Source organism: Cryptosporidium parvum, chromosome 2, assembly GCF_000165345.1.
Source record: "Cryptosporidium parvum Iowa II chromosome 2, whole genome shotgun sequence".
In the NCBI taxonomy this organism is placed as follows: Eukaryota; Apicomplexa; class Conoidasida; order Eucoccidiorida; family Cryptosporidiidae; genus Cryptosporidium; species Cryptosporidium parvum.
In genome coordinates, this window is record NC_006981.1 from 519,907 (window position 1) to 543,934 (window position 24,028).

The following is a 24,028-nucleotide window of genomic DNA, read 5'->3' on the forward strand; positions in this document are numbered from 1 at the left end:
CCCATGCAAGCAAAAACTAATTAAGCACGTTTTCATTAAACATCCCAATATACATTTGAGTTAGTAATTGCAAAAAAAATACTCTAAACAGTAATAATAATCAAACGGGATTTGTCGAAAATTAATGTTATCAAGTTTTGGCATTGCGCCAACTTAGCTTTTGAGGCGCCATAGCAAGTGATCTAAAAACATTTTTAATGCAAATTTCTAAGATTCAAATATCGTGATAGCAATCCATTTATAGGAGTTGAATACCTAATTGTTTTAATTTATTTAAAAATTATTGTCAGTACTAGATTATTTTTTAGGTAATCGATGAATTACATATGATATTGGAATAGAATGAAGTTTAAATGCAAAAAAGATTACTTAAGTATAATATTTTTATGGATTTGTTTTTTTAGTAGAAATGAAATATTTGTCAGAAGTAATAATTATTACCTTGGGGAAAACTACGATAGCCCATTCACAAAAGATGAGCCGAATCCACTAATAAATCATTTAAATTATGTTCCATTTTATGGAATGACAGGAATAAGCCCAGGTTACGAAAATCCAGCAATGATCCCAATGGATCCTAATCAATTTAACCAGCCAGTAACAAGTTTAGGAAAACAACTTGCAAGTGAGCTTAAAAGTATTCAATTAGGAAACGGGCATTTAGTTCCAGATATAAATGTTAATTTAGAATCTAGAGCAAGTTTAGGGCAAGATATTTTAAAGGTTAAAAAAATTAATCCAAAAAAAAAGATAAAATCAAAATCGAAATCTGAAACATCTGAAAGGAAACCCTTAATTAATTCTTCCTCATTAATTTCATATAGAGAATATTTCCTGCCAGTTCCGGAAGAAGTTGGGAAAGGAGTTAAATTGAATGAAAGTTGCCTATTTTCTCCGACTCCAATGAAAATCTCCAAAAAAGATTCCTATTGGAGGAAAACAGACGACTCAAAAGCGGTTAATCGTTTTGAAGTTAGTAGCCCAGTTTTCACTGACGAGAATCCATTCAGAACATCATCTGAATGTTTAAATTTATTTGATGAGGCTTTTAATGCTTATAGAAAAAAAGAATTATTAATTTCACCGGAGAGGTTTGTGAGTTTGACAAGACAAGTTGCAATGCAGCTACGAGATTCTCTACTAAACTTCAAATATGTGGTATCCACAGAAGATTCATGTTTAGCAATGAGAATGATGCTTTTTTTGCCGCATCAACTGAGAAATACCCTGAATTGCAAGTCTGCAATTATAGCTTCATTAAGGGATCCAGAGGAAATAACTAATTTCGAATTGCTAGACCAGCTTGATGAAAATACAGAGTCCAAATTCAAAGATATTTCATTTGTTTGTAAAAATACATTTAAATTCAACGAACCAAATAGCAGTTTAATTAGTACACAAATTTTTAAGCCTAGTGAAATGGCAAAATTTTTCAGACTAGATTTAACTGTAAAGAACCTACAGTTTTTTCATAGACTTTCAATTCCGCATAGAAAAGCAGCTCTCAAGGTTCAAGAAAGTTATCAAAAACATACGAAAGATATTCTGCTTTATGATATTGCGGCATCGATCATTTTTCTTTTAAATGAGTTGCATGCGACTGACCAGTCAATAGAGCAATGTAGCGTTATTGTATTTGCATGTGTTTCCATGCAAAATGGTGAGACTTCCAACTTAAATCAAATGACTGCAGAGCAAATATGCAAGGAACTTGGAATAGAATTGATTTTGAAAAAACATAATGTCAAGTATAGTAGTTTGATTTTTTTTCAACTATTGAAAAAACAAACTCACGATAAGTCAATTTTCGGACGGGTGTCAACCTCATCATATACTCTTCCTTCTGGAAAAATATTTTTACCATATTCTAAGTATGGATATCCAAAAATTAGTTCAAACTTAGAAATTTGGGCATCCGTAGGCAAGGTATTTTCGGATGGGACAGTCAGTAGTTTTATTATTCCAGCATGTACAGGCCTCCCTGCATCTGAGTTTAATAGATTTATATTCTTGAATACCATGATTGAAAGATACTTAACTATTTCTGGGCTTGGCCAATTTAAGTTAACTGTGGAAGACATCTGTATGATTGCGAAATATTATCTTGCATACAAAAAACATCTTAGGAATGAGATGGGAAATCAAATTTCAACTGAAGACACAATCCCATTAGCCATTTTTAAAGTTGCTCAAAGATTAAACTTAGATATATTTACTATTTCAGCATGCAGAGAGATATATAGAGAGTTTTCTGAAGAAGAAGAAGCAATGTTGAAGAAGACAGTAGGAAATAGAAAGGAAGATAAATTAGAAAGTATCTATTCAAAACCACCTTTCAGTTATAATTCAAACATTATTTTAAGGCATCAACCAAAAATTAATGAAAAACAATATGCCAATACTTGGTGTTTATTCCAAAAAGACGATGCTTGCTCACATTTGAAGCACTTTGTTTTGAACAGAATGGTACTTTTTGTAGCATATGTTCTTGAATTTTGGAGGAAGAGCAGAACTTCCGAAAAAATGCCATTTAAAAGTATTACTGAGATTTGTATTGGTTTCTCTGGTGATTATTTAAATTTTAGACCTAAAGCTAGCGATTTCAAACTGTTCACAGAAGATTGGTTATTTCAAAAAGATGAACAAACTCTTTATTCGAACACTCTAGATTTACTTTGGAATAACTTTTTGATTTTTGAAAATTCTGCGTTCCCAAAAAATTCTGAAGAAACTGAATCAGATTATTTACAAAGGATCTATAATAATGCACTTGTTCCCGAGCCATTGTTTGTTCATGACTGGAAAAATATTGAGCTTCCTATTAGAATGGATATTGCTGAGTTCACAAAACTTTTGCCACATGTACAAAAATCGGTAGAAATATTCTCTACTCTTGATGATATAACACTTAATCATGTAACATTAGTCAGAGCATTTTTGGAATCTTTTTTTGAAGAAACTTACCAATTTCCTGTAATAATTTCTGAGAAAGATATACTTTTATTACTTGAACGCCGTGAACTTGAGAAGAAGCCTTTGGATGAGTTATTTTTCGAAATTATGTCGTCCAAAAGTGACTGGTCATGGATTAAGCATGAAACTTCATCCCATGCAATCTTAAGGCTTCTCGAATACTTAAAAACAGTAAAGAAGAGTGTGGAGGAGAGTATTAAAAGAACTCCAACAAAGAGTGATATTTATTCTGCGCCTAGGGCAGTGCTTGCTCACGGAAAATGGTTAATAAAAGCACCTTATCCTGTATTTTATCCATCAACCCCTTTACAAAAGAGGGCTTTACATGGCCTCCCCAAATTCCTAATAAATAAGGCCCGTTATATTCAGGCATATTTTATTAATGCTTTTGACAGAGTTCTTCAATTTGATCTTTCACTCCGCCTTGCAGATATTGTTTATTCACTCACAAACTGCGCAGGAGATGACAAAAAATTAGTAGAATTGCTTAGAGAACGAATTTCTATTCAAAATGGTCAGGACTTCGTTAATGACAATGTAGTAAGCGAGATTTATAATTCTTGCATGTCCTTCAGTTTTTATAAGTATCTCCTAAAAGGTGCATTATCAGAAGAACAAGCATTTGCAGCGCCGAGAGTGTTTTACAAACCTAAATTTGGGTGGAGATTCTTTCCTCCAAATGTACCAGACTTTTCAAGGCTTTTGGTGTTGAGTAAAGCTTTCAAAGTTGAAAGTGGAAATAATGAATTTGATCGAGATCCACATAAATTATTAGATGAAACAAATTCTAATGAAATAGTTGTTAGACCATATACATGGAAAACTTTAAAAGGGATTTATGAACAGAAAAAACTGGAAATTTGGCAACTTAATAGGGCAATATCTATGTGCGCATATTTTAATCATTGGATTTCATATAAATTCTCAACAAAGAATTCGAGAGATCTTCAAGTATCAAATTGTATAAATGCAATATATCGTTTGAAAAGCATAAATAAGAGTCAATCACAATCAGAAATATCGCAAGTTTTTTTAAGGTACTTAGGAGTACCTTTTATTAAGGAAAATGATTTTAATGAGATGCTTTCAGCATTCACTTCATTCGAATGCGTGGGTAAACCGAACAGTATGAGCACTAGACAATGGCTAATGAACTTATATAGGATTCCTCAAATTCAAGAAAATAATAAAAATTCTCTTTCAGAAGAATTTGAATCACTAAGATTTCACATACCACCTGTCTTTGGTGAGCAAAAAACTATTTTTGAGCATGGACAGCCCCAGATCACCAGTATTAATGCGGATATTCCGGAAATATATATTCCAATGGATCTAGATTCTGATTCGCTTAATAATTTGAGGGAGTTATTTGAAAAGTTTACTTATCGTTATTTAAGTAGGGTTGGGATAATGGTTGAAACTGAACTTGAAGCTCTAAACTTTTCAATGGTAGATGTGTTTAAGATTGCAAGAGATAGAAAATTATCATTTTCTGAGGCACTACAGCAACATGTTTCTGATATTGGGGGTAATATTCAAAAGAATGTTTTTAAGAAACTCTCAGCAGCATTCTTTAGATTTATTCTTTTAAAGTTTGCAAGTAGCAACGAAGAACCATTTGTACAGATACTGAGACGAATTTCCATAAGTAGAGTAATTACTGATGTAGGAAAGCTCCCATTTGATATTCCCTTGGGTATAGTTTCGGGGAAACTCGATCTAGATCTTCCATACAATTCCCACTCTTTTGGAGAAGTAAATTTTGCAAGATTGGTAGTTGCATATATGAATGAATATTTGATAGAACTTTTTGATCTTAGAAATAAAATTTTATCCGATGGAACCGTCGAAAAAAATGTTCTTAAAGAATTTCCAGGGTTTGTTAAAGAGAATTGTGTTGCAAAAAGTATGGATGTCATTAGAAAAGGGGGGATTGATCTTCAGAATGCATTAGATCAGTCTTGTTCATCCGAATTATCTTGGATGAGTATGAAAGTTCTGAGAATGTTGGTATCTGGGCTAATGACGTACTGTAAACTTAATTTTAGAGGATTTCCAATTGAGAAAAATGGAAGAAGCATTTTAGATTTTTCCAGGGAAAATTTAAATTCCCCTATAGTATTGTTTGACAAATACTTCAAAACTTGGACAATGCAAAATGCAAGGAAAAATACAAGAGAAGGCGAAGATTTTGGGTCTAAATTTTCTACATTGGAATCCATAGGGATTGTGGATCAAATGACAGGAACAATTATTTCCTCAAATTTCAATTTCTGTAGTGAAATGAATACATCCCAGATAAATAGACTACTGATTAAGCTTCAATATTACAAACATTGTATTTCTGAGAATGCAATTTCAAATATTGAAGTTGATCGACTATTGGATTTGAATATTTGGTGTCTTGCTTTACGACAAAAAGTACCAGATATGAAAAAAACATATTCGAATATGTTGTTCACTTATTTTGGAATTCGCGGAGCAGTTAAAGAGAGTTTCGAGATTCTTGAGGACTCATTTGAATTTGTAGAAGAATCTTTGTTAGGAAAAAACTCTTTGGTATCTATTAGGCAGTGGGCCCAAGATTTTTATTCGTCACATTCTAAACCATTTTCTCAATTTAACTCACTTGTAAAATCTGATAAGTTATTTTGTCCAAGAGTAATTACTGAAGATGAATTGCACCAATTTCAAATTGTTCAGAAAGATAACATATTTAATCGTGTAGAAGCATTTCAAGGATTTTCAGAGATTTTCTTAAGAGAGAAATATGGAATAATTTTTGAATCAAGACCAATAATTGCAGCGCTTTTAGTAGATGGATTCTCCATTATTAAACCATCCAACTCTAATATAGCATTAATAAGGTCTATGATACCTATTGCGTCTGAAGAAATTGTAAATTCATTAATTGGAGCATTTAATTCTTTCGAAGCAAATTTATTAAAAGGTGGTTTGACTTCTCTACAAGATTTGTATAAAAATCCAATTTGTGAACGTTCTCAAGGAAATTGGCATTTTCATGTTGAATTGGAAACAATAAACAGGGCTGATGTGCTAATAAATTCAAAGTTAATCTTTTCCGAATTAGAAATTAACAGATTTCAAAATATTGTAGCTTTTTTGAATACTGCTTTGAATTTTAAGTATTCAGAAAAAATGTTGGGATCTTATATTTCGTTTAAACATATTGCTACATTATTTAAGGCAGAAATAGACCTTTCTTCTTTTGCACATATTATTAATTATTTCCATAGAACTTTGCAGGATGATTTAAGTTTTTCACCTTGGCTTACCGTGAAGGCACTAAAAGGTATTTTCCAGTCCTTCATTTCTTGGGAAAGGATTGAAATCTTCAAAGTCTCGCCAACGCACTCAAAAAATTTTGGATTAGTGGTTTCTAGTGCTGATATGGCTAAGTACAACAATTCTCCAGTGGGATTGATCAATGGAAAATGGCATTGGTATACTTGGTGTAAAAGGCCAGACTTTAATTTAATACATCGTGAAGTTTTAGGAGACGAAGTTGTACATGTTTTGACACCCCAAGAAAGAAGTTTATATGGGATTCCCAGAATTAAACATAAATTTGAGATTGCTACTTTATTTATTCAATATTTTCTACAAGATGTATTGAATATTCTTATACCATTTAAACCGGATGTTACAATGAAGATATTTAAGGGGGAAACAAACTTATCACCTGATTCAGTTGAGTTTTTAAGAAAAATATGGGAACATTATAAAAACTCTTTTATTTATAAAGGTTCCTTACCTAAGCACGATTTATTCCACAACCCAATAATCAATGTTGTAAATAAACAAAGATTCTTCCCAGCTGCTGCAATTCCTCGATTTGATAATTTTGATACAACTCTTATTCCACCTTCCCTAATAGAAATAGAAAATCTCTATCCTGGAATTGTTCTTGGTTCAAAGTTTGAAATAAACAGACTGATTACTATTTGCGCATTCATAAATCTAAGCTTTGAAATTTTTATTGATGATTCAACAGAAAAAGATGATATTATTACGCCAATAGGTTTATATGATATATTAAAGGACAAGATGAATATTTTAATTATTGAAAAACAAGACGAAATTACAGGTTTGTTTAGGCAATGGCAATTTTATTCAGGTAGTCAAGAAAAAGCATCGCATTTAAAGATTACATTACTTAATTATAATAATTTTGAAAAGTCTATGTTGGACAGAGGATGGGATTTTTCGAAATTATATCGAAAACCTATAGTTTTTTCAGTCCAAAATGGTTATAAGATGAACTTTAATTTGAAAAGTTATATACCTAAAGTTAAGAACAGAATGTAAATCAACTATAAAACCTTATAAATTTTTTCTCATTGTTTTTTTTTTATCTTAATTTTTTTTTTCGGGGTTGTTCATTTGTTATTTTAGTAATTTTTTGACCCACTTATTGATAATTTATTTGAAGATACATTTTAGTTATTAAATTCAATAATTTCTGAAATTGAGATAAGAATTGAATAAATATCTTAATAGCCTGGAATGTAAATTTTTTAGGGAAATGGAAGATTTATTCCACATTAATGCCTGATAATTTTTCCAATTTGTTTCTCAATGAAATTTGATTTGATTTTTTGATATTTTTTTCCCATTCCTCCCAATTTTTATTTTTTGGGGTGTTTGATTCATCTAAAATTGCAGAATTATTATCCATATAATTAAAATCCGTGGGGGCATTCAAAAAAGATTCATTTGTAAACTGAATCATCTAATTTGATTAATAATATGTAAATTAAAAAATACTTTGTGATTAAACTTACCGAAACATTTATATCAGTATGATTCGTAGTAAGTCCTAAATATTGTTCTCTAGTACTAAAAATTTTTCTAGTTGCATTGACCAAATTTTCTGGATTTCTAGGGATTTCCCAAAGCCCATAATGTTGGAGATTTATCAAATTTTGTCTCATTCTGGCATAATTCCTTCTTTTTAGAGATAACAAAGGATATTTATCCATAATTGCTAGATAAATCTAATGCAATAGTTAAATTAAAAATTATAAATAAATTTACACTTACATCATACGAAAACTTTGCTTCACTAGAATTGGACGTTTTGTTCATATTAATTTCAAAATCAACAATTTCAGAACTTTCTGATTCAGTAGTTATTTCAGATGATTCATTAAATTTTCCAAATACCCCAGTTTCATTTTTTATTTTAACAAGTTCATCTTCACTTAATTCAAATTGGGTACAGCATTTGCAATTCTTTTTAGAATGATTTTTTTTGAATCTTGGAAACGTAAGGCACAAATCATTTGGGGAAAGATTTGGACAAGAAATAAAAGCACTTGAGTGTAGTTCAAAGCAGGAGGAATTGCAATTTTTTGGGCAAGAATGATTACATAAATTAGAATATGTGCAGGAACTTCCTTTACACCCTGAACAGGGGCTCAAGTTGTTCGAATAATTACAATTCGGCATGTCCAAATGCTTTCTTTTACTGTAACTTGATTGTTTTGTTGCACAATAACATTTTTTTGAACAGCAAGCAATTTTACAGGTTTTTTCTTGATCATATGGTCCAACTGTGATTTTATTTCTATATGGGTTTACAAACCTTCGATGGACTCCAACCTGCATAAAACAAGAGATATGTTGATTTTCTCTTAAATTTACATAGGGAAAACTCTGAAAGATGTCAATATAAAAGAGAATTATACTTATAAAATTTTTTATTTTATGTATCATTTTTTATTTTCTTCAAATATTAAATCTAAATGCATGAACAATAGGCGCCTCTTTAAACAAAATCTTTAATATTGTAAATACAATATTACTTAGTGTCAATCTGGTACATTAATACAAATAACAGTATAGAAAAATGAATTATATATTTATAATTATGCTATCTATAGGTTGAGACTAATACGGTCATTTGTTTGATAAATACCTTTTAAATGATTATTATAGTCGAGTTTTGAGAATAATTTCCTTGGTTAAACCCATCGTGAACTATGCTAGATCCTTCAATATCAACATTATACTCCTTTGATCTAAGACTTATTGTGCCAAGAACGCCTTCTTGCCTAAGGGTTAGTTGGGTAACAACATCATAATTGGAATAATTTTTTAAGGGGAACTGACGCTTCCCTACAGTAACTCTATCTGGATAAATGGTAATTATTTCATTAGAAATAATATCAAATACTTGGTTATTATAGTAGAATTTACCATTATTAACTTTGTATATAATACCATTAATGTTAACTTCTTGTATTGATCCTGGATTGTGAGATAACTTTACTACAACTTCTGTGAGAGAGGACTGATAAGTTGTAATTAATCCGTATTCTCCAATAGAATTACAGCTACAAACTATTTTTCCCTGTTTGAATTTAGTTTCACAGCCATTTTGATACCAAGAACCATCTTTTCCCTTATATGTGCATTGGTAGCTTAAACGCTTACCCAAAACAACACTAGGAGTGTATTCTGGGCTAACAATAAAACTGATTTTGTTCTCAATCCCGTAAAGACGATATTCATAGCCGCATTTAGATATAAATACGTCATACACTTTTTGAAATACTCCATTAAAGCTTTTATCTTGCTGAATTTTATTGGCTAATTCAAAAAGATAATTATACAATGGAGGTTTAATAATAGTAAGGCCATATCTAGGATCATGGCAGTTAACGAATAAATTTCTTCCCCAAAATTCTTGGTAGTCAACATTCTCATGATGTAACTTAAAGTATATGTTCTTTATCAACGAAATATCAATATTTTCAAGTTTTTCATTACTAAGGTCAAGAGTAGGAATAACTAGTTCATTTCCAATAGCTGCACCGCTATGTAAATCTAAATTAGAAAATATTGAACTTTGAATTGATAATTTTGTCATTTTCCCCTTAATTTCTATCTGGCTACCAAAGTCATTATTCATTGCCCATTGGTTAACTGAAAATGCTCCGAACAAATTAGTATCAGCTTCAATATTATTAAGTAGTCTTAATTCAACCAAGAAATCTAAAATATCTACAATAAGATTTTTAAAACCTTCAAAATATCCACATTCAGCCTTTAGTGCAATTCTAAATAACCTTTCAGGGTCAAACGAATGATCTGGTAATGTTTTATCAAAATTCATATAGCTAAATTCAAATAATCTCCAAAAAATGTATAGAATCATTGCTGAATTTCCTCCTGTTGTATCTTTATTATTAGGATCTATTTCAATTAGTTTCTCTTGAAATTTTTTAATCTGATCTATCGTTAGGAAATCTAATTTCGCGGATAAGATCGATGCAATCATAAGTCTATCATTTAAAGTGCCAATTTTTTGATAGTTCAAAAAATATTCTAATAAATTAGAGTACTCTTCTTTAAGTTCATCTTCTTTCAGAAAAGCTTGCCCTACTTCCAAGATTTTCTTTGACTTTTGAAAAACGAAATAATTGCATTTTGAACTTGAGTTTTTTACGCAAAACATATTTCTTAAGTGTTTGTCAATCGCATCATTACTGAATTCTGAACAGTCTATCCCACAAAGTAACTCATTATCTTGGTTATGAATAATTAGATGTATTTTCCAAGATTCATAATTTGTGGGTAATCTTAAATATTGTGGAATATTTGATGTTAAAAAGGATAGTAGTAGCGCATTACTTTTGAATTTGTTATTTTGCTCATTATCTAAGCCATTTTCACTAACTGTTGCCAGTATTGAATATTTCCAATTACTCATCCCAGCCAAGTTTGAAATCTTAAAGTTAATGGGAATTATTTCTCTAGGTCCTTTATTCTCAGTTGTCCCTTTAATTTTTATTAACGAAAAATCGTGTTCAAAGAATAGATCCTCCCATACGTATGACACATAATCTCCAGAAGAAGCTAGATTATGAATATTGCTTCTTTTTACAATAATGTTCAATTTATTTTGATTTATTATTTCGTTAGAATTTTGCTTTATAACTAAAAGTATAACAGAAAGCCTGCCATCTCTTGGGTTGACATCGGTTTCAGTAATATTTAATTTAATTGAAACAGCTATTAGATCATTTTGAATTGCTTGATCTTTTAAATTGTAAACACTGGGAGTAGTTTTTAATTGAACATATCCTGTGTTTTCAAAATAAGCGAAGGAAAGGAATTTAAGTCCTTGTACATTATCCCATTCATTCCCTCCAATGAATTTTATCTTTGCCAAGAGCAAACTCTCAGAGGCTTTAGAAATTATACTTGGAATCTTGTGCGGAATAATTTGTAGTGGTAATTCTTTATTAACCATAGAAAGATAGAAGTGCTTACACTCTATTGCATCTATAATTTTACTCTTTATTCCCACTGCAATGACCATATGGGTTAAACTTTCTTGTGGTATTAGACTAAGCTCAGTGTGGGTGGCATTACCTGAAAGTGTCGCATTTGACTGTTGAAATGAACATGCTTGACCCCAATAGGATCCATCTGTTCTACATGCTGCTAATAGCCCTGTTGTAAGATCCTCAATTTGATTTTCATCTGAAGTTGCAGAGCAGTAGTATCGGATTTCTTGATCTTGAAATTGGAAATCAGCCTGATAACTTCTTGAAGCTCTACAAGAGGAACAACCCGTTTTGATAGAATCACAATATCCACTCTGAGAAACAATCTGGTCGATAGTTTTAGAAGTACCAGTTTCAATTGTTATTTTTGGATGATTTTTTGAAACTATCGATGAAAAATAAGCATTAATACTTGGTTGGATTGTTTCGTTATGAAAAATTACCTTATCTTTCGAAGAAGCAAATGAGTTTTTAGTGGATACTTTGGTAACATTTATCATTGATATTGGTTGTTCTAAGATATTTATGTCTAAGTTTTTTCTTGAAGTAGATTTTATGCAATCAAATGACCCACCTTTAATATATTCTTCATTCGTAATTGAAATCCTACAGCTACCAATTGATGACAGTAATTCTGGGTTGAAGAAACTATCTTTACTAATTCCAAGGCCTTCGCTCATTTCGAATTCAATGCTTTTTAAATAATTACTTGAGAAATAGTTATTCAAAAATGGAGGACAGTTTTCTAAAGAATTATATGGTATAGAATATGGAATAACGTGCTCAATAATAGATGATACTGGAACTTTTGATTTAGTTAATGCTCCAGGAAAATTGATTAGTTTGCTGGGAATATATGTTGTAGATAACTCCCCCATTTCAGAGGCTTGTTCCTTTGTGCTAGTTTCTATTGATGTAATAATATCAAAAGTAGAATATCCAAATAAATCAGGCAAATTGTTTCCTAGCCCTAATCTACTTAATTCGAGAGTTACGTTCAATAAAACTGTTACTCCAGCTACTCCATTTATTTGAGGAAGTTCATCTTGTTGATTTAGCGGTCTCCAAAATGATTGTTTTGTTGGAAGAACTGTTCTTTGAATAATATTCGGCTTTACATAATATGTTAAATTTATGTTTTGTCCTAGTCTTGAAAAAGAGTAATCCATATATTGAAGTTCATTTTCAAATTTCGTACAAAATTCTAAGCTTGAGTATGCAGAGTTTGGAATTATACATTTGAAATTCAGAGATAAGCTTTCATCTGGAACAAAATCAGGAATGTTTTTTAGCTGAATAATAATTGGAAGGAAGTCATTACAATAGGTGGATAATTTAGGATTTGAAATTAACATATATGGTTGAAGTATATTGGGCCTAGATTTAGAAAATAATGGCTTAAGGTCTTTATCTGATAAAGTTGGGATATATGGAATTGGCTTTCCTTTTAAGCCGTAATATGTAATTGCAGAACAACCACACTTGAACTCAATTGTTTGGTTTGTGAAATGTTTAACCCTCTCTGTAGTGCATAGTTCATCTGAAAGTTCGGATTGATCTTGTTTCATTGCTGTACATTTTACTTCTGAATAATCCAGTTCTTCTTTATATTCTGCAAAGAAAGAAAGTTCAACATTATTTTCTAAATTCCAAATTTCATATTCCAAAGTGCATAATACGAAAGAAGTAAATGCCAGAGGAAATTCTTCAATGTTTTCTAGGCTTTTTGTCACCAAGTAGTTACTAAGGTATCCGCCTGTTCTTATCACAGTTATTGTGTTAAAACTTTTCGCACAAAAATTAAAACCTTCAATTGCCAAGTTATTTTCATATAGTTTTTTGTTAACTCTGTAGTAAACTCCGTTATGGAATAGTATATCTTCGGGTTTGATACTTTTCATGTCAATTTTTGGGAAAGATATCCCACCTACTTTGACGCCTTTGTTCATATCGACTTGATTAAAGGTACTACTAAATACAATATTACCAGTCTTTTCAGTAATTATGGAGTAGGTATCTTGAACTCCATGAGTATAGCTCTTTCTAGAAGCTACACCTTGGTAAATACTTAACAAAATTTTCAAATTTTCAGGGGATAACTCTGGAAGTGGGTTTGTAGCACCAATTAGATCTGTAGAATTTAAAACAAGGTTATCAAGTCCGTTAACTAAAAAGCACTCAACCAAAGTGTATATCCTTTGTATTGAATTGAATGGTAGTGAAGTTTTAATATCAAGCCTTTCTCTATAGTAATGCTTGCTCAAGATTCTGTTTATTACAGCTAATGTTGTTGGTTGTGCAAACGGATAGTCTTGGTTGAAAGATATATTATGTGAATCTATTGCAGTTTCATATATTAGCTGAAAATATTTTCCCCATACAAGTTCAAAAGTGGCTGGAAGAGAAAAAATGGCATTAACAAGGCTCATTGTATCGACATAAGAAAGATAAGAAATTGGATTTGTAACAACAGCTATTGCATCTTCTATTTGCGATTCAGAAATGTCTGGTGATGTGGTCACAACTGTGTAGTTGCAAAGATTATAATCAAAAGGGTTATTTTCGACGAATTTGGGTAAACACCATTCGGCATAAGGACTTCTACTCATATCTCCTTCACATTCCACAAAACAGCCCTGATCCCACTTATCCGCAGTTCTAGTAAATACGTACCATTTTGAATGGGTAGGGGGCAACCTAAGACCAAATCTATTATGCTGGCCAGACAATACCATTTCAAAAATCTGGCTATCTGGGCTAAATACAGGTTTATTCAAAGCGATAGCAGAAAATAAAAATGGTGTTATTGTGAAGTTGTAATGATGGGTTACATTCACAGGGGTGTATAACGCATCAGATATTGATGTTTTACCAGGATGTGGTTCCAGAATATTCGAACTCTTAGCTAGAAATCCATTATTTACAAAGATCCATTGCGCATATTCATGCATACCTTCATCTGACCTATATACTCTGGGGTTTAGTTTCTCATATTCGTTCAAACTTACAGCTTTTAATAGTTCAATGTTATTCTTCTCTACAATATCATTCACAAATATGAATGCCCTTAATACACAGTAAGTTGGACTTCCATAAAACTTAGATAATACAAATGGAGGAATTTTCACAGATCCCCCAACTTTTCCACCAGAAATAAGCACATCTCCAAGCAATACACTTTCTGGCATTACTATCAAATCAATATTCTCAATTTCAGGGCACATTAGCCAAGATCGCAGTTTTAGTTGGGAGTTTTCAGTCCAAGTGTTATCGGGATAAACATCCATATAAAACTGATAAGAAAAGTTTCTGCTCATAAAAATCCCTGGGAGGATTCCTCCTGCATATGGGTCTGTATATGGTGTGATTTGGGTTAGTTGAATGGGCTGATAAATATCGGTGACGATTGTGTAATAGTGCTGGAAATAATAATAAGTATTCATTGGAGAGCAACATGTATCATTTGAAAGAGTATTGTATATGAACATAGTATTGGTGTGATATTCTCCTGCTTTAAACGTAAACTCTGTTGTATTCAATCCAACAGGAATCCATCTATCTGGAACAGATTTTAAGCATGATTGGAACCCACTGGCAATTTGAGCAGGAATATCTTCTTCAAAATTACCATAATAAAATTTTAGTGCAATCATTCTTGAATTAGGGATTACTGTTAAATTTGAAGCACAGAATTCTGTAAAATTCATTTGATCAATGATTTCTGTCTTCCAGGGAATCACCCTAGGGTTTGAGCAAATCCAACAACCATTTGGTTCCGAGCAATGGCCAAATCTATCTTGCATATATTGAAAATTAAAATTAAAGAAAGGGTCTCCTGCTTTTAGATCTCTGCCAGAGTATTGTACAAAAGGAACGTTAAGCCTTGGAGAAGGAGATGTTAGTTGTAATCCAGGGGTTGCCCCAAATATGTGAAATGATGGATATGCCCCCAAAAATTCAACATTTGAATTGAAATCAAAAATTGAAGATGAATCTGAAGAACTTTGTACGCCGTATTGAAGTATTGACGTAATCATAGTTTGCATATTACTAACACCATATTGAAGAAATTCCAGTGGGGGAGGATAAAATGCAGTCTTATATACATCTGAAATGCTTGCAGATTGAGTTGAACAGATTGTATTTGCGAATCCCGAGTTTGTTGAGCTCGGAACAAGTGGGAAGGTTCCATTAAAATAACAACCGCCATAGTAGTTACCTGTTTCTATCCATTGCGAATTTGGAGATCCAACAGGAAAACCCTGCTCATACCAATTTGCGCCAAATGGGATCTTATTCCAGTAAGATTGGACAGCTACAGTATTTCTAAATATTTTTGATGAGTCTTTGTTAAACAAAGATTCAAGATTCCTAGGATAATTTTTGATGGAACCATCTGGTTCTTCATTGGTTGGATAGTAAAAGTCATAGTTACTTGTGCAAACGATTTCGGAGCCAGGTATTCTAGAAGGAGGCACTATTCTTACAAAGGGGCTCGTAATTGGGATATTTATATTGCCCCAGGCAACAAATCCAGCATGCTTACCTGGCTCTGTATATGTAGTATACAAAACGCCATTTGAAAACTTATCATTAGGAACTAACATGGGGAAAAACCCTCCGAATCCAGCGGGGGGCGTCCAGAAAGATGACAATCCTGAGCTCTGCTTTGAAAATTCATAGCTTAGGGTGATATTTGCAGAGAATTCAATTACAGGAATGTCGGTTCCATGAGAATTTGTGCCAGGAACAACTTCAGAATAATCTACACTAATTTTAAATGGGAATGATGTTGCCTTAAATAAATATGTAGAAATTCCAACTTTATCCATAACGTCTTCTCCAAATATTGTGGGATCAAACTGGTACTTAACATCCCTATCCATTATTTGGGGAATCTTATCTGGAAGTTGTTCATTAAATTCTTTAACAATATTCACGAGTTTCGATCCTTCTAACCAAATTGTAATATTGTTTGCTCCATTAAATATTGTATACGTAGTTTCACTTTCCATCAGAGCTTGTGCAATATCAGTACAAGCCTTGACAACTTTTACTGTATCTACACCTAATTGGAACTTCTGTAAGCTTTTTTGTAATGAAACTGAATCACAAATAATATTTTTAATTGGAGTCATGCCACTTTTTGGATAAGACCCAATAAACTGTATTGTTATTGGATGCATAAATTGGCATGGGCTTACAAAATTGGTTACTTGACTATCTATAGAAAGAAAGTTACCTACTCCCGGCCCAATGAATAGAGATGCCAAATTAAATCCGATAGGGTAGTAGTAAACTCTGTCAGGCGGACCGTTCATATCTATGTTTGCATTGGCCATACCAAACATAAATATTTTAAAGCTTACGAATGAAAGCAGAAGTAAAATGAACTGCAAACACTTTAGTCGTCTTATCTTCATCTTAAAAAACGAGGGCATCAAAAAGAATCCTATATTGTCCATATTACTGGAATTATTCTCCAAAATCACCAGTATTTTACCCCTCTATCAAGAAAGAATACCTTTAATCTCCACCACACATTTTTACACAATTATGCTACTTGACACAATAGCTGATTTTAAATAACTAAGGAAAGTTATGGAGCCATATTAATCAATGTAAAATATGTTTGGCTAAAAAAAAATAATATGTTTATTACAATTTGAGGTGCAATATCACAATTACAATAAATTGAAGGTAAATAAAAGTTAAAATACAATAGTTTTTATAGGAACAGTGTTTCGTTATCATTATTGAAATAAGCAATGGGAATTTTTGTTATTTGTAAAAATTACGCATATGTTTATTCTAACCTGATTTCTAAAATTATTAAGTAAAGGTAAACAATTATTTTGTTCTATAAAGAAAAATTTGATTTATGTTGCGCCAAAATAATTTTTTATAAACGGTTGTTTTAAAAATCGATATGAAATGAAACATTTTTTTTCAATTAATAGGATATTTCCAAATATATCTATTGAACTAAAGTTCAGTTTAAATCATATCTTTGATTTTATACAAGATAAACATACTCACTACAGAATATTAAATGCTATTTATATTTTAAGTATTGATCTTAAAGATGATAATACATTGGATCCCGGAGCAGTAATAAACAATTTTATTAAATTGATTGGAAGGTTATTGGAATTGGAAAAATATGAAAATCATGATGAGCTTGATTTAAATATTAGTTTAGTTGAAATATTTTTAGATACATTCTTTCTTATTAAGTTTCCAAAGAATTGCAACTTAATTGAATTAATTAATTCAAAAATGAACGAACTAAGGGTATATAATTTTTGGATTTTAGGACAATTGATTAACGAACTCTATAGAAACTCTAGAGAAAGCAATTATAAATTTCAAGAATCAATTTTAACTGAAAATAGAAATATTGAGAACAACTCAGATGAAAAGAAAGATATAATTATCGAATGGGATACTTTAAATGCTAAGTTTGAAAGTATTGTTAAAGATTTTGAAGACATTGACCAAATATTCGAATATAAAGATTCTATAAAAATAGGCATTCCTTCATATTTGGATTTTGATTACGACTTAAACAATAGCAAAAGAATAAATTTCTTTTATTTGGATGAAGGTGAAGTGGATGTGGTATATAGAATAGCAGCTTTTTCAATTAGCTTAAGAAACCAGATATTGGAAAATTTATTTAAATCATTGAAAAATTTTCAAAACAAGTATCAATGTAACTCTTTGTCAATTTTAATATGCAGATTAATTATTTACAGGCATACCGAATTTGAAAATAACATAATTGAAATACTAAACCAATTGATTGAAAACTCGAGATCTGAAATTCTTGTAGCTTCTTTATTCGAATGTTCTTTATTAATTAAAGACAAAGAGTTATGCGATATTTTTGACTTTTATAGTGAACTAGAAAATTCCTGTGATTTTTTGGATGTGGTCATAACGATCAACAACCTTATTAGACTTCATATGGAAAGCTATTCATCTTCTTTAAGTAAATTTTTACCCTGGATAAAAACAAAAAGGAATGATCAGATACTGAAGTTAGATAAAAAACTTATAAATATGAGTTTTTCAGATACATTCGAAATGGTAAATTTTTATCTAGACCGCTTCAAAAGCGAATTTAATTTAATTTCAAAAAACCTTGATATTTTGATATCTATTATCAGAGAAAACATTGATGAGTATTGCTACGACTATACTGAGTTAGTTATAAATGAAATAAAAGGTTTAATTTTCTCAACTCCAATTTTTGACAGAAATGACCTTTTGGAAATTCTTTGTAAATTTTTTTCAATGAACTCTGACGCGTATTTAGGTTCTACTTCATATACTAATTATGATTTTGCAAGTAAAAAGCCAGTTGAAGAAACTAAATATTGCTCAAATAATGAATCGTCAGTTGCCTCTGCCTTATATAGTACCAAACTCTCTCGGAACAATTATTCTAAATCATTACTTTGCAATCTTTGGTTCCGTTCAATAAAAATAATACAAGAAATTCAAAATTACAATTTTCAGAAGGAATTGTTAATTGTATTAAAGACTATATCAAAAAGACAACAATTTATTTTTTGGTGGTATATTACTTCTAATAATGCTCACTACAATTTTGAATTTGTTTCCAAATTATTTACGGAAAGAAGAAGAATAGGTACATTACAGTGCTATTTAACCTGCATGGAGATCGAGTTTAAGAGTGCATTTATTAACAATGCTCTAAAAGCTTGATCTAAAGTAGATATGTATAATAAGCCGTTAAACATTGAAATTAAAGTTTGCATATGCTTGCGGAATATATATTAATTCTTCGAGTTTATATTTGCATTACAAAAAATTAAGAAAGTTGTTAGCTATTTTCAGTATTCCGGACTTAAATTCTGATTTATTAATAAATAACTTCAATTTATTTTGAAATAATAGCGTTTGCTGCATTGCTTGATTATTCATCTTAATCAACATACAGGTTTTCAGCCAGTCTCCCTTTGCATGCATGGCGCTAAACATATTTTATTATTTTAGTAAAATTATGAATACCCTTTATACATCGAAATTCATATTTTTTGGAGTTTTCACAGTTCTTTGCTCTTGGTTCCCATTTACATCATTACTTGCTGCTCCTGGAGTTTGTTCTAGCAGCTTTGAAGGGCTGATTAAGCAGACAAATGGGGGCATAAATTTAATATTAGTATGCGCAGTAATCTTAATTGGACTTTATTTATTTTTTTCTGGTGTTGGATTGATTAATTTGTCAGGCTGTCTGTTGAGATTAGGAATGCCATCAGACTATCCAAACGCTGTAATGAGGGCATTTATGTACTCACAGTTCAGGAGCGATTCAAATTATTCAAAGTCTGAAATTAGAGAGGCAAATGTACATCTTACTGTAAATTCAATATATAGCAGCAGTAATGCGAATAGGAGTGTTGAATCAAAGCAAAATACTGATGGATATTATAATAATCACATTTTGACGTTAGACGGTGAGTTTAAAAAGAGGTTAAAGAGAGCAATGCAAACTGCTAAAGCAAGATTAATCTTAGCAATTGTAAGTGTAATGGTAGTGATATGCGTTTCTTATGCTTCATTTGCTGTCTTTGAAGGGTCTCAAATTTTTTTGGAACCAAATAGCATAATATTGAATCATAATGGAGTTGATTTGTTAGGACCTGAATCAAAATTTGGAAATACATGTTTACTTTTAATAATTACAGCAATTTCAATAGTCATTCTGAACATGAATAAGTGCGGCTCATTTATTTTGTGTATTGTTTCTTGCATACATTTTTTTGGATTATTACTTTTCTTCACTCTTTATTTTATAAACTTTCCTAATGAAGCTGGCCTATCTTTCATTAGTTTTGAAAGCGAAAGCATTCAATTTGATTGGGATGTACATATCTGGGGCTTTGTTGGAGGAATTTTGGAGATGGGAGCCTTTGTGATTTCTGCTGTGTCATTTCATATAATCTTGCCTGGGGCATTTAAACTCTTTCCCGATTATGAAGTAAAGTCTTCAAGAATTTGGAGAATTACAATATCTTTGATTTTGTTTATTTTTTTCTGCGGGATATCAATAATTTTGGGTACAGTCCCTTCATTTCCAATTTTACCTTATGGGCTTGAGCCTAGCAGTGAAGGAATTGGTCTGGCATGGAGGATTTTGGAATCAAAAATTAGTTCAAATAGTTTTTTTTCAATAAAATTATTAAAGCGTGTTTTTCTTCTGGGTAACTTTATCACTTGGATTCTTTTCGTCTCAGTTGTTATGAAATGCATAGATAATATCGTTAGAAGTATTTCAAACCAAGTTGAATGTAATTTTGAGTCGTTCTCTCCAAACAAAAATTCTTTAAGTAAAAGGTATTTTTTAAGATCTGCAAAACAGCAAATTTATGGGAATGAAACAAATAATACAGGAGGGACATATGAGTATTTATCAAACGACAAAATTGAAGCAAACAGAGTGTTTTTTTGGACAGTATTCAAAAATTTAAAAGCGTTAGTAAACAGAAATAGAATTCTAGACTTTGCAAGATATTCTGCGAGCTCTGCTTCAGCAATTGGAATAATCTTTTTTGTTCATCACAAGCTAATTTCTGAGCCATATCTGATTCCTATTTTTAGATCGTTATCTGCCTCAATATTTTCTATTATTGTCCTGATTTTACCCTGTGCAATATTTTGGTTTGTATTTTATTCTGAAATGGTTCCACAATCAAGTTCTAATTATCAGATTTTGAATTTAATATTTCTTGGCAGAGTATCCTCAAGAATTGATAGAAGTTATGAGAAACATAGAGATAAACTTTCCATATACAATGATAATTGCAATTTCTCATGTAATCCCCTCACTTTCGGGTTTTTTTCAATCACTTTTCCAATTATCTTAGGGTGCACAATTTTGGTTTATGAGATTTCGAAGTTTGCTTCGTTATGCCTAGGTTTAAGGTTTAACAGTTAGTTTTAGATATTGCAGAGTCAAAATTATGAATTTGATCTATTTTTATTTACTACGGATCGTACAACATGTTCTTTAAAAACAAGTATATAGCTAATTCGCTTTTGTAAGAGTGCTATGGGCGTTTGAATAGACGCTATTCGTAGATTATTACAATAAGAGGATGATCAGTTTAACAATTTATTAAGGAGCCAATCAATCACAATATTTTGAGGAAGTTTTTGAATAATTATTGCAGCATTGCATTGCTCTAAAAATGGAGTACAGCAATAAAGGGGTGTTGGGCGCCAAAAAAACATGCACCCTTCGAATGTTTTTGCTAATAAAAGAAGAGGCTTTAGAGAATTAAAGATCATAGCTTCTTAACAGTCAATGCTGAAGTTTTAGTTTGAAAGTATGTATGAATGCACAGACATATGTTCACAGAGGGAAGTAAGACTTTCAATCTTCCCAGAAAAATATCCAGAGAAGAGGAAAATTTCTGAGGAAATACAAACTGAAAATATAGAACTTCAAACAGATTGGAGCACGAAATGTTGTTGTACTTCAAGAGTAAAGTTTTCAGATACGGACATTCAGGAGGATGCCACTATAGAGGGTGAGGGTAACTCAGGGGGACAAATAATCGATGAGATAGCAAACGTTATTTCAAATTATAGAAGAGATAGTGTCTTGAATACCATCTCAGAATTTGAAAAAAAATTGTTAACAATTGGAATGGCTGAAGAATTAAGCCCAGAAAACAGTGATACTGAAGGTAGTGAATATGGAGAGTTAAATATAAGAAGGCATTCTGAGCTGGCTTTTAAACCTTTGGTTTTAAGTGCCGTGGAAAATAGAAGAGCTACAGCTCCTGATAATATGAAAAGAAAAATTATTGATCAACTAAAAATACAAATAAATGAAGATAATACTGAAGAGTTAAGATCTAACCAAATACCACCAAATAACTAAATTAAATGTAAATTTTTTAAAATCATTAACTTCGAACAAAAAAAAAATCATCGTGGTATTGATGGAATTTCTTGAAGAATTTTGAGAACAGTGAGCTCCGGGTATATTTTTTCAGTTGTAATACATCTAAGTGCGTTCAAATAAAAACATAGATTGATTAGGAAACACGAAGAATAGAATATTCCTTGTTTTTTTTCAAAAATTATTAATTGTGAAATTTGGATTATTTTTGTCTTTGAAAACTCATAAAATATGAACTTAAATAAATAGATTTCTGAGTATTTTGTCGATTATTTTCGAGATTGGAACTTAGTTTTTAATATTTAAGCGAAATAAATTTTGGCAATAAATAGTATTTAAAGACTATTAAGGTTCAAAGTTTCATTTTGGCTATTTACTTTTTATATTTTATGATAGAAAGTAGGTCTAAGGAGTTAATATGGGACATTTTCTTCTTTTTTAATGCAAAGTAAAAATATTCCGTATCTGTTTTTTTTATTACATTTTCAAAATATATTTACATATAGGCGCCGGTTAACTGCATTGCATTTAAGGTTTAAACAAAAAAAATTAATGAAAATTAGAAAGTTATCATTAATACTAACTCTTAGTTTTATGAAGTTTTTTTATGTTTTTTGCTTCGATGAATCTTCAAACTCGATTAAAGAATCATTGCTGAACTGTTTGCCTCTGAAAAAGGAAAAACTGGGGAAAATAATTAATGGTAAAGAAATATACCCATTAGTCAGCCTAGAAATTAAAACTCAACAGCTTAAACTTGAAGGTGAAATTATTCCTTCTAAGATAGTTTCACGTCGTATACTTATTGCAAAAGGAGTGGTTCAATCCAGATTATTACCAAATGATGTTTTATATTTCAATACAAATACGAATAGTAATCAAGCAGTAAAAGCAAAACAATTAGTCGGGGTAGTGACTTATGGCAAAAATAATAGAAAAGAAGAGCTCTATTCTTCTTGCGATGGAATAATAAAAGAGGTTTTGCCGCAGGGTTTTCATGATTTTGAGGCTACTTTTTTCGTAATTTACTGTGATTTAAAAAATCCAGTGCTAAGTACATATTTTGGATACTCAATCGTTCCTATTACTGAGAAAAACACAGTTTTTGGAAAATTTGAAAATGCACCAGCTAAAAAAGAGATGAATATAAAAAAAGACAAGTTAAATGATCGTAATACTCGACTTATATCAAATAAAGAACACAAAAAATTATATTTTGAGCAAAGCACACATCACAAATATAACTCAAGTTTGGAGTATCAAAATAGACAATCAACACATTGTGCTGGTAAATTTCAATTAAACTCGATTTGCATGAATGAAGGGGATTCAGCATCATCAGATAATTCGGAGAATCCTAGTAACGTGAAAAGAGTTGAATTTCTCTACAAAAAATGTGTACCAAATAAAAGTAAGCCAGCAGATAGTTCATTAACAGTTAAGTTGAAAGCATACAGAAAAAGCTTAGAAGCTCTAAAACAATCAGTAGCAAACATTACAGACTTTTCTCGCGTAGGAAATATAAAATTGGAGGATGAAAAGCAACTAGACTTTGATAAACAAAAGAATTTAGCTTCAAAAATGTCTACTTTGTCCATTAAATATAGGATATGGATATCGTTTGCATTCACGATAATAATTCTAACACTTATAGCTTTGCTTAGAATATCTAGGTATTCTTTCACACATAGTACTTAGTTTACTATCAAACTTGTCCTTGCGGCTCTGTTATTCTCGAGCGAGTTATGCATATTATTAGAGAATAGATGTTAGCTTAGTATTGTTATAGTAATAATTT

The 24,028-nt window shown here is 31.1% G+C and overlaps 8 protein-coding genes across 8 annotated transcripts; 5 read left to right on the forward strand and 3 right to left on the reverse strand.

The window, feature by feature from the left end:
• Window positions 1-342: 342 nt before the first annotated feature.
• cgd2_2580 (hypothetical protein) lies at window positions 343-7,302 on the forward strand (the record flags this gene model as incomplete). The annotated part of the gene is made up of 1 exon (XM_626460.1): window positions 343-7,302. One exon carries the CDS (start codon window positions 343-345, stop codon window positions 7,300-7,302), a length of 6,960 nt encoding a protein of 2,319 aa, XP_626460.1.
• Window positions 4,509-4,892, reverse strand: cgd2_2590 (hypothetical protein; the record flags this gene model as incomplete). The annotated part of the gene is made up of 1 exon (XM_626461.1): window positions 4,509-4,892. One exon carries the CDS (start codon window positions 4,890-4,892, stop codon window positions 4,509-4,511), a length of 384 nt encoding a protein of 127 aa, XP_626461.1.
• Window positions 7,303-7,968: 666 nt separating the features above from the next.
• cgd2_2600 (hypothetical protein) lies at window positions 7,969-8,712 on the reverse strand (the record flags this gene model as incomplete). The annotated part of the gene is made up of 1 exon (XM_626462.1): window positions 7,969-8,712. The coding sequence occupies one exon, from the start codon at window positions 8,710-8,712 to the stop codon at window positions 7,969-7,971; it is 744 nt and encodes a 247-aa protein (XP_626462.1).
• A 205-nt stretch (window positions 8,713-8,917) lies between these two features.
• On the reverse strand, window positions 8,918-16,756 carry cgd2_2610 (conserved hypothetical protein; the record flags this gene model as incomplete). The annotated part of the gene is made up of 1 exon (XM_626463.1): window positions 8,918-16,756. The coding sequence occupies one exon, from the start codon at window positions 16,754-16,756 to the stop codon at window positions 8,918-8,920; it is 7,839 nt and encodes a 2,612-aa protein (XP_626463.1).
• A 469-nt stretch (window positions 16,757-17,225) lies between these two features.
• On the forward strand, window positions 17,226-19,025 carry cgd2_2620 (hypothetical protein; the record flags this gene model as incomplete). The annotated part of the gene is made up of 1 exon (XM_626464.1): window positions 17,226-19,025. The coding sequence occupies one exon, from the start codon at window positions 17,226-17,228 to the stop codon at window positions 19,023-19,025; it is 1,800 nt and encodes a 599-aa protein (XP_626464.1).
• Window positions 19,026-19,287: 262 nt separating this feature from the next.
• On the forward strand, window positions 19,288-21,258 carry cgd2_2630 (hypothetical protein, signal peptide plus 11 transmembrane domains; the record flags this gene model as incomplete). Its single annotated transcript, XM_626465.1, has 1 exon — window positions 19,288-21,258. The coding sequence occupies one exon, from the start codon at window positions 19,288-19,290 to the stop codon at window positions 21,256-21,258; it is 1,971 nt and encodes a 656-aa protein (XP_626465.1).
• A 393-nt stretch (window positions 21,259-21,651) lies between these two features.
• cgd2_2640 (hypothetical protein) lies at window positions 21,652-22,209 on the forward strand (the record flags this gene model as incomplete). The annotated part of the gene is made up of 1 exon (XM_626466.1): window positions 21,652-22,209. The coding sequence occupies one exon, from the start codon at window positions 21,652-21,654 to the stop codon at window positions 22,207-22,209; it is 558 nt and encodes a 185-aa protein (XP_626466.1).
• Window positions 22,210-22,671: 462 nt separating this feature from the next.
• On the forward strand, window positions 22,672-23,928 carry cgd2_2650 (hypothetical protein, signal peptide, transmembrane domain near C-terminus; the record flags this gene model as incomplete). Its single annotated transcript, XM_626467.1, has 1 exon — window positions 22,672-23,928. One exon carries the CDS (start codon window positions 22,672-22,674, stop codon window positions 23,926-23,928), a length of 1,257 nt encoding a protein of 418 aa, XP_626467.1.
• Window positions 23,929-24,028: the final 100 nt, after the last annotated feature.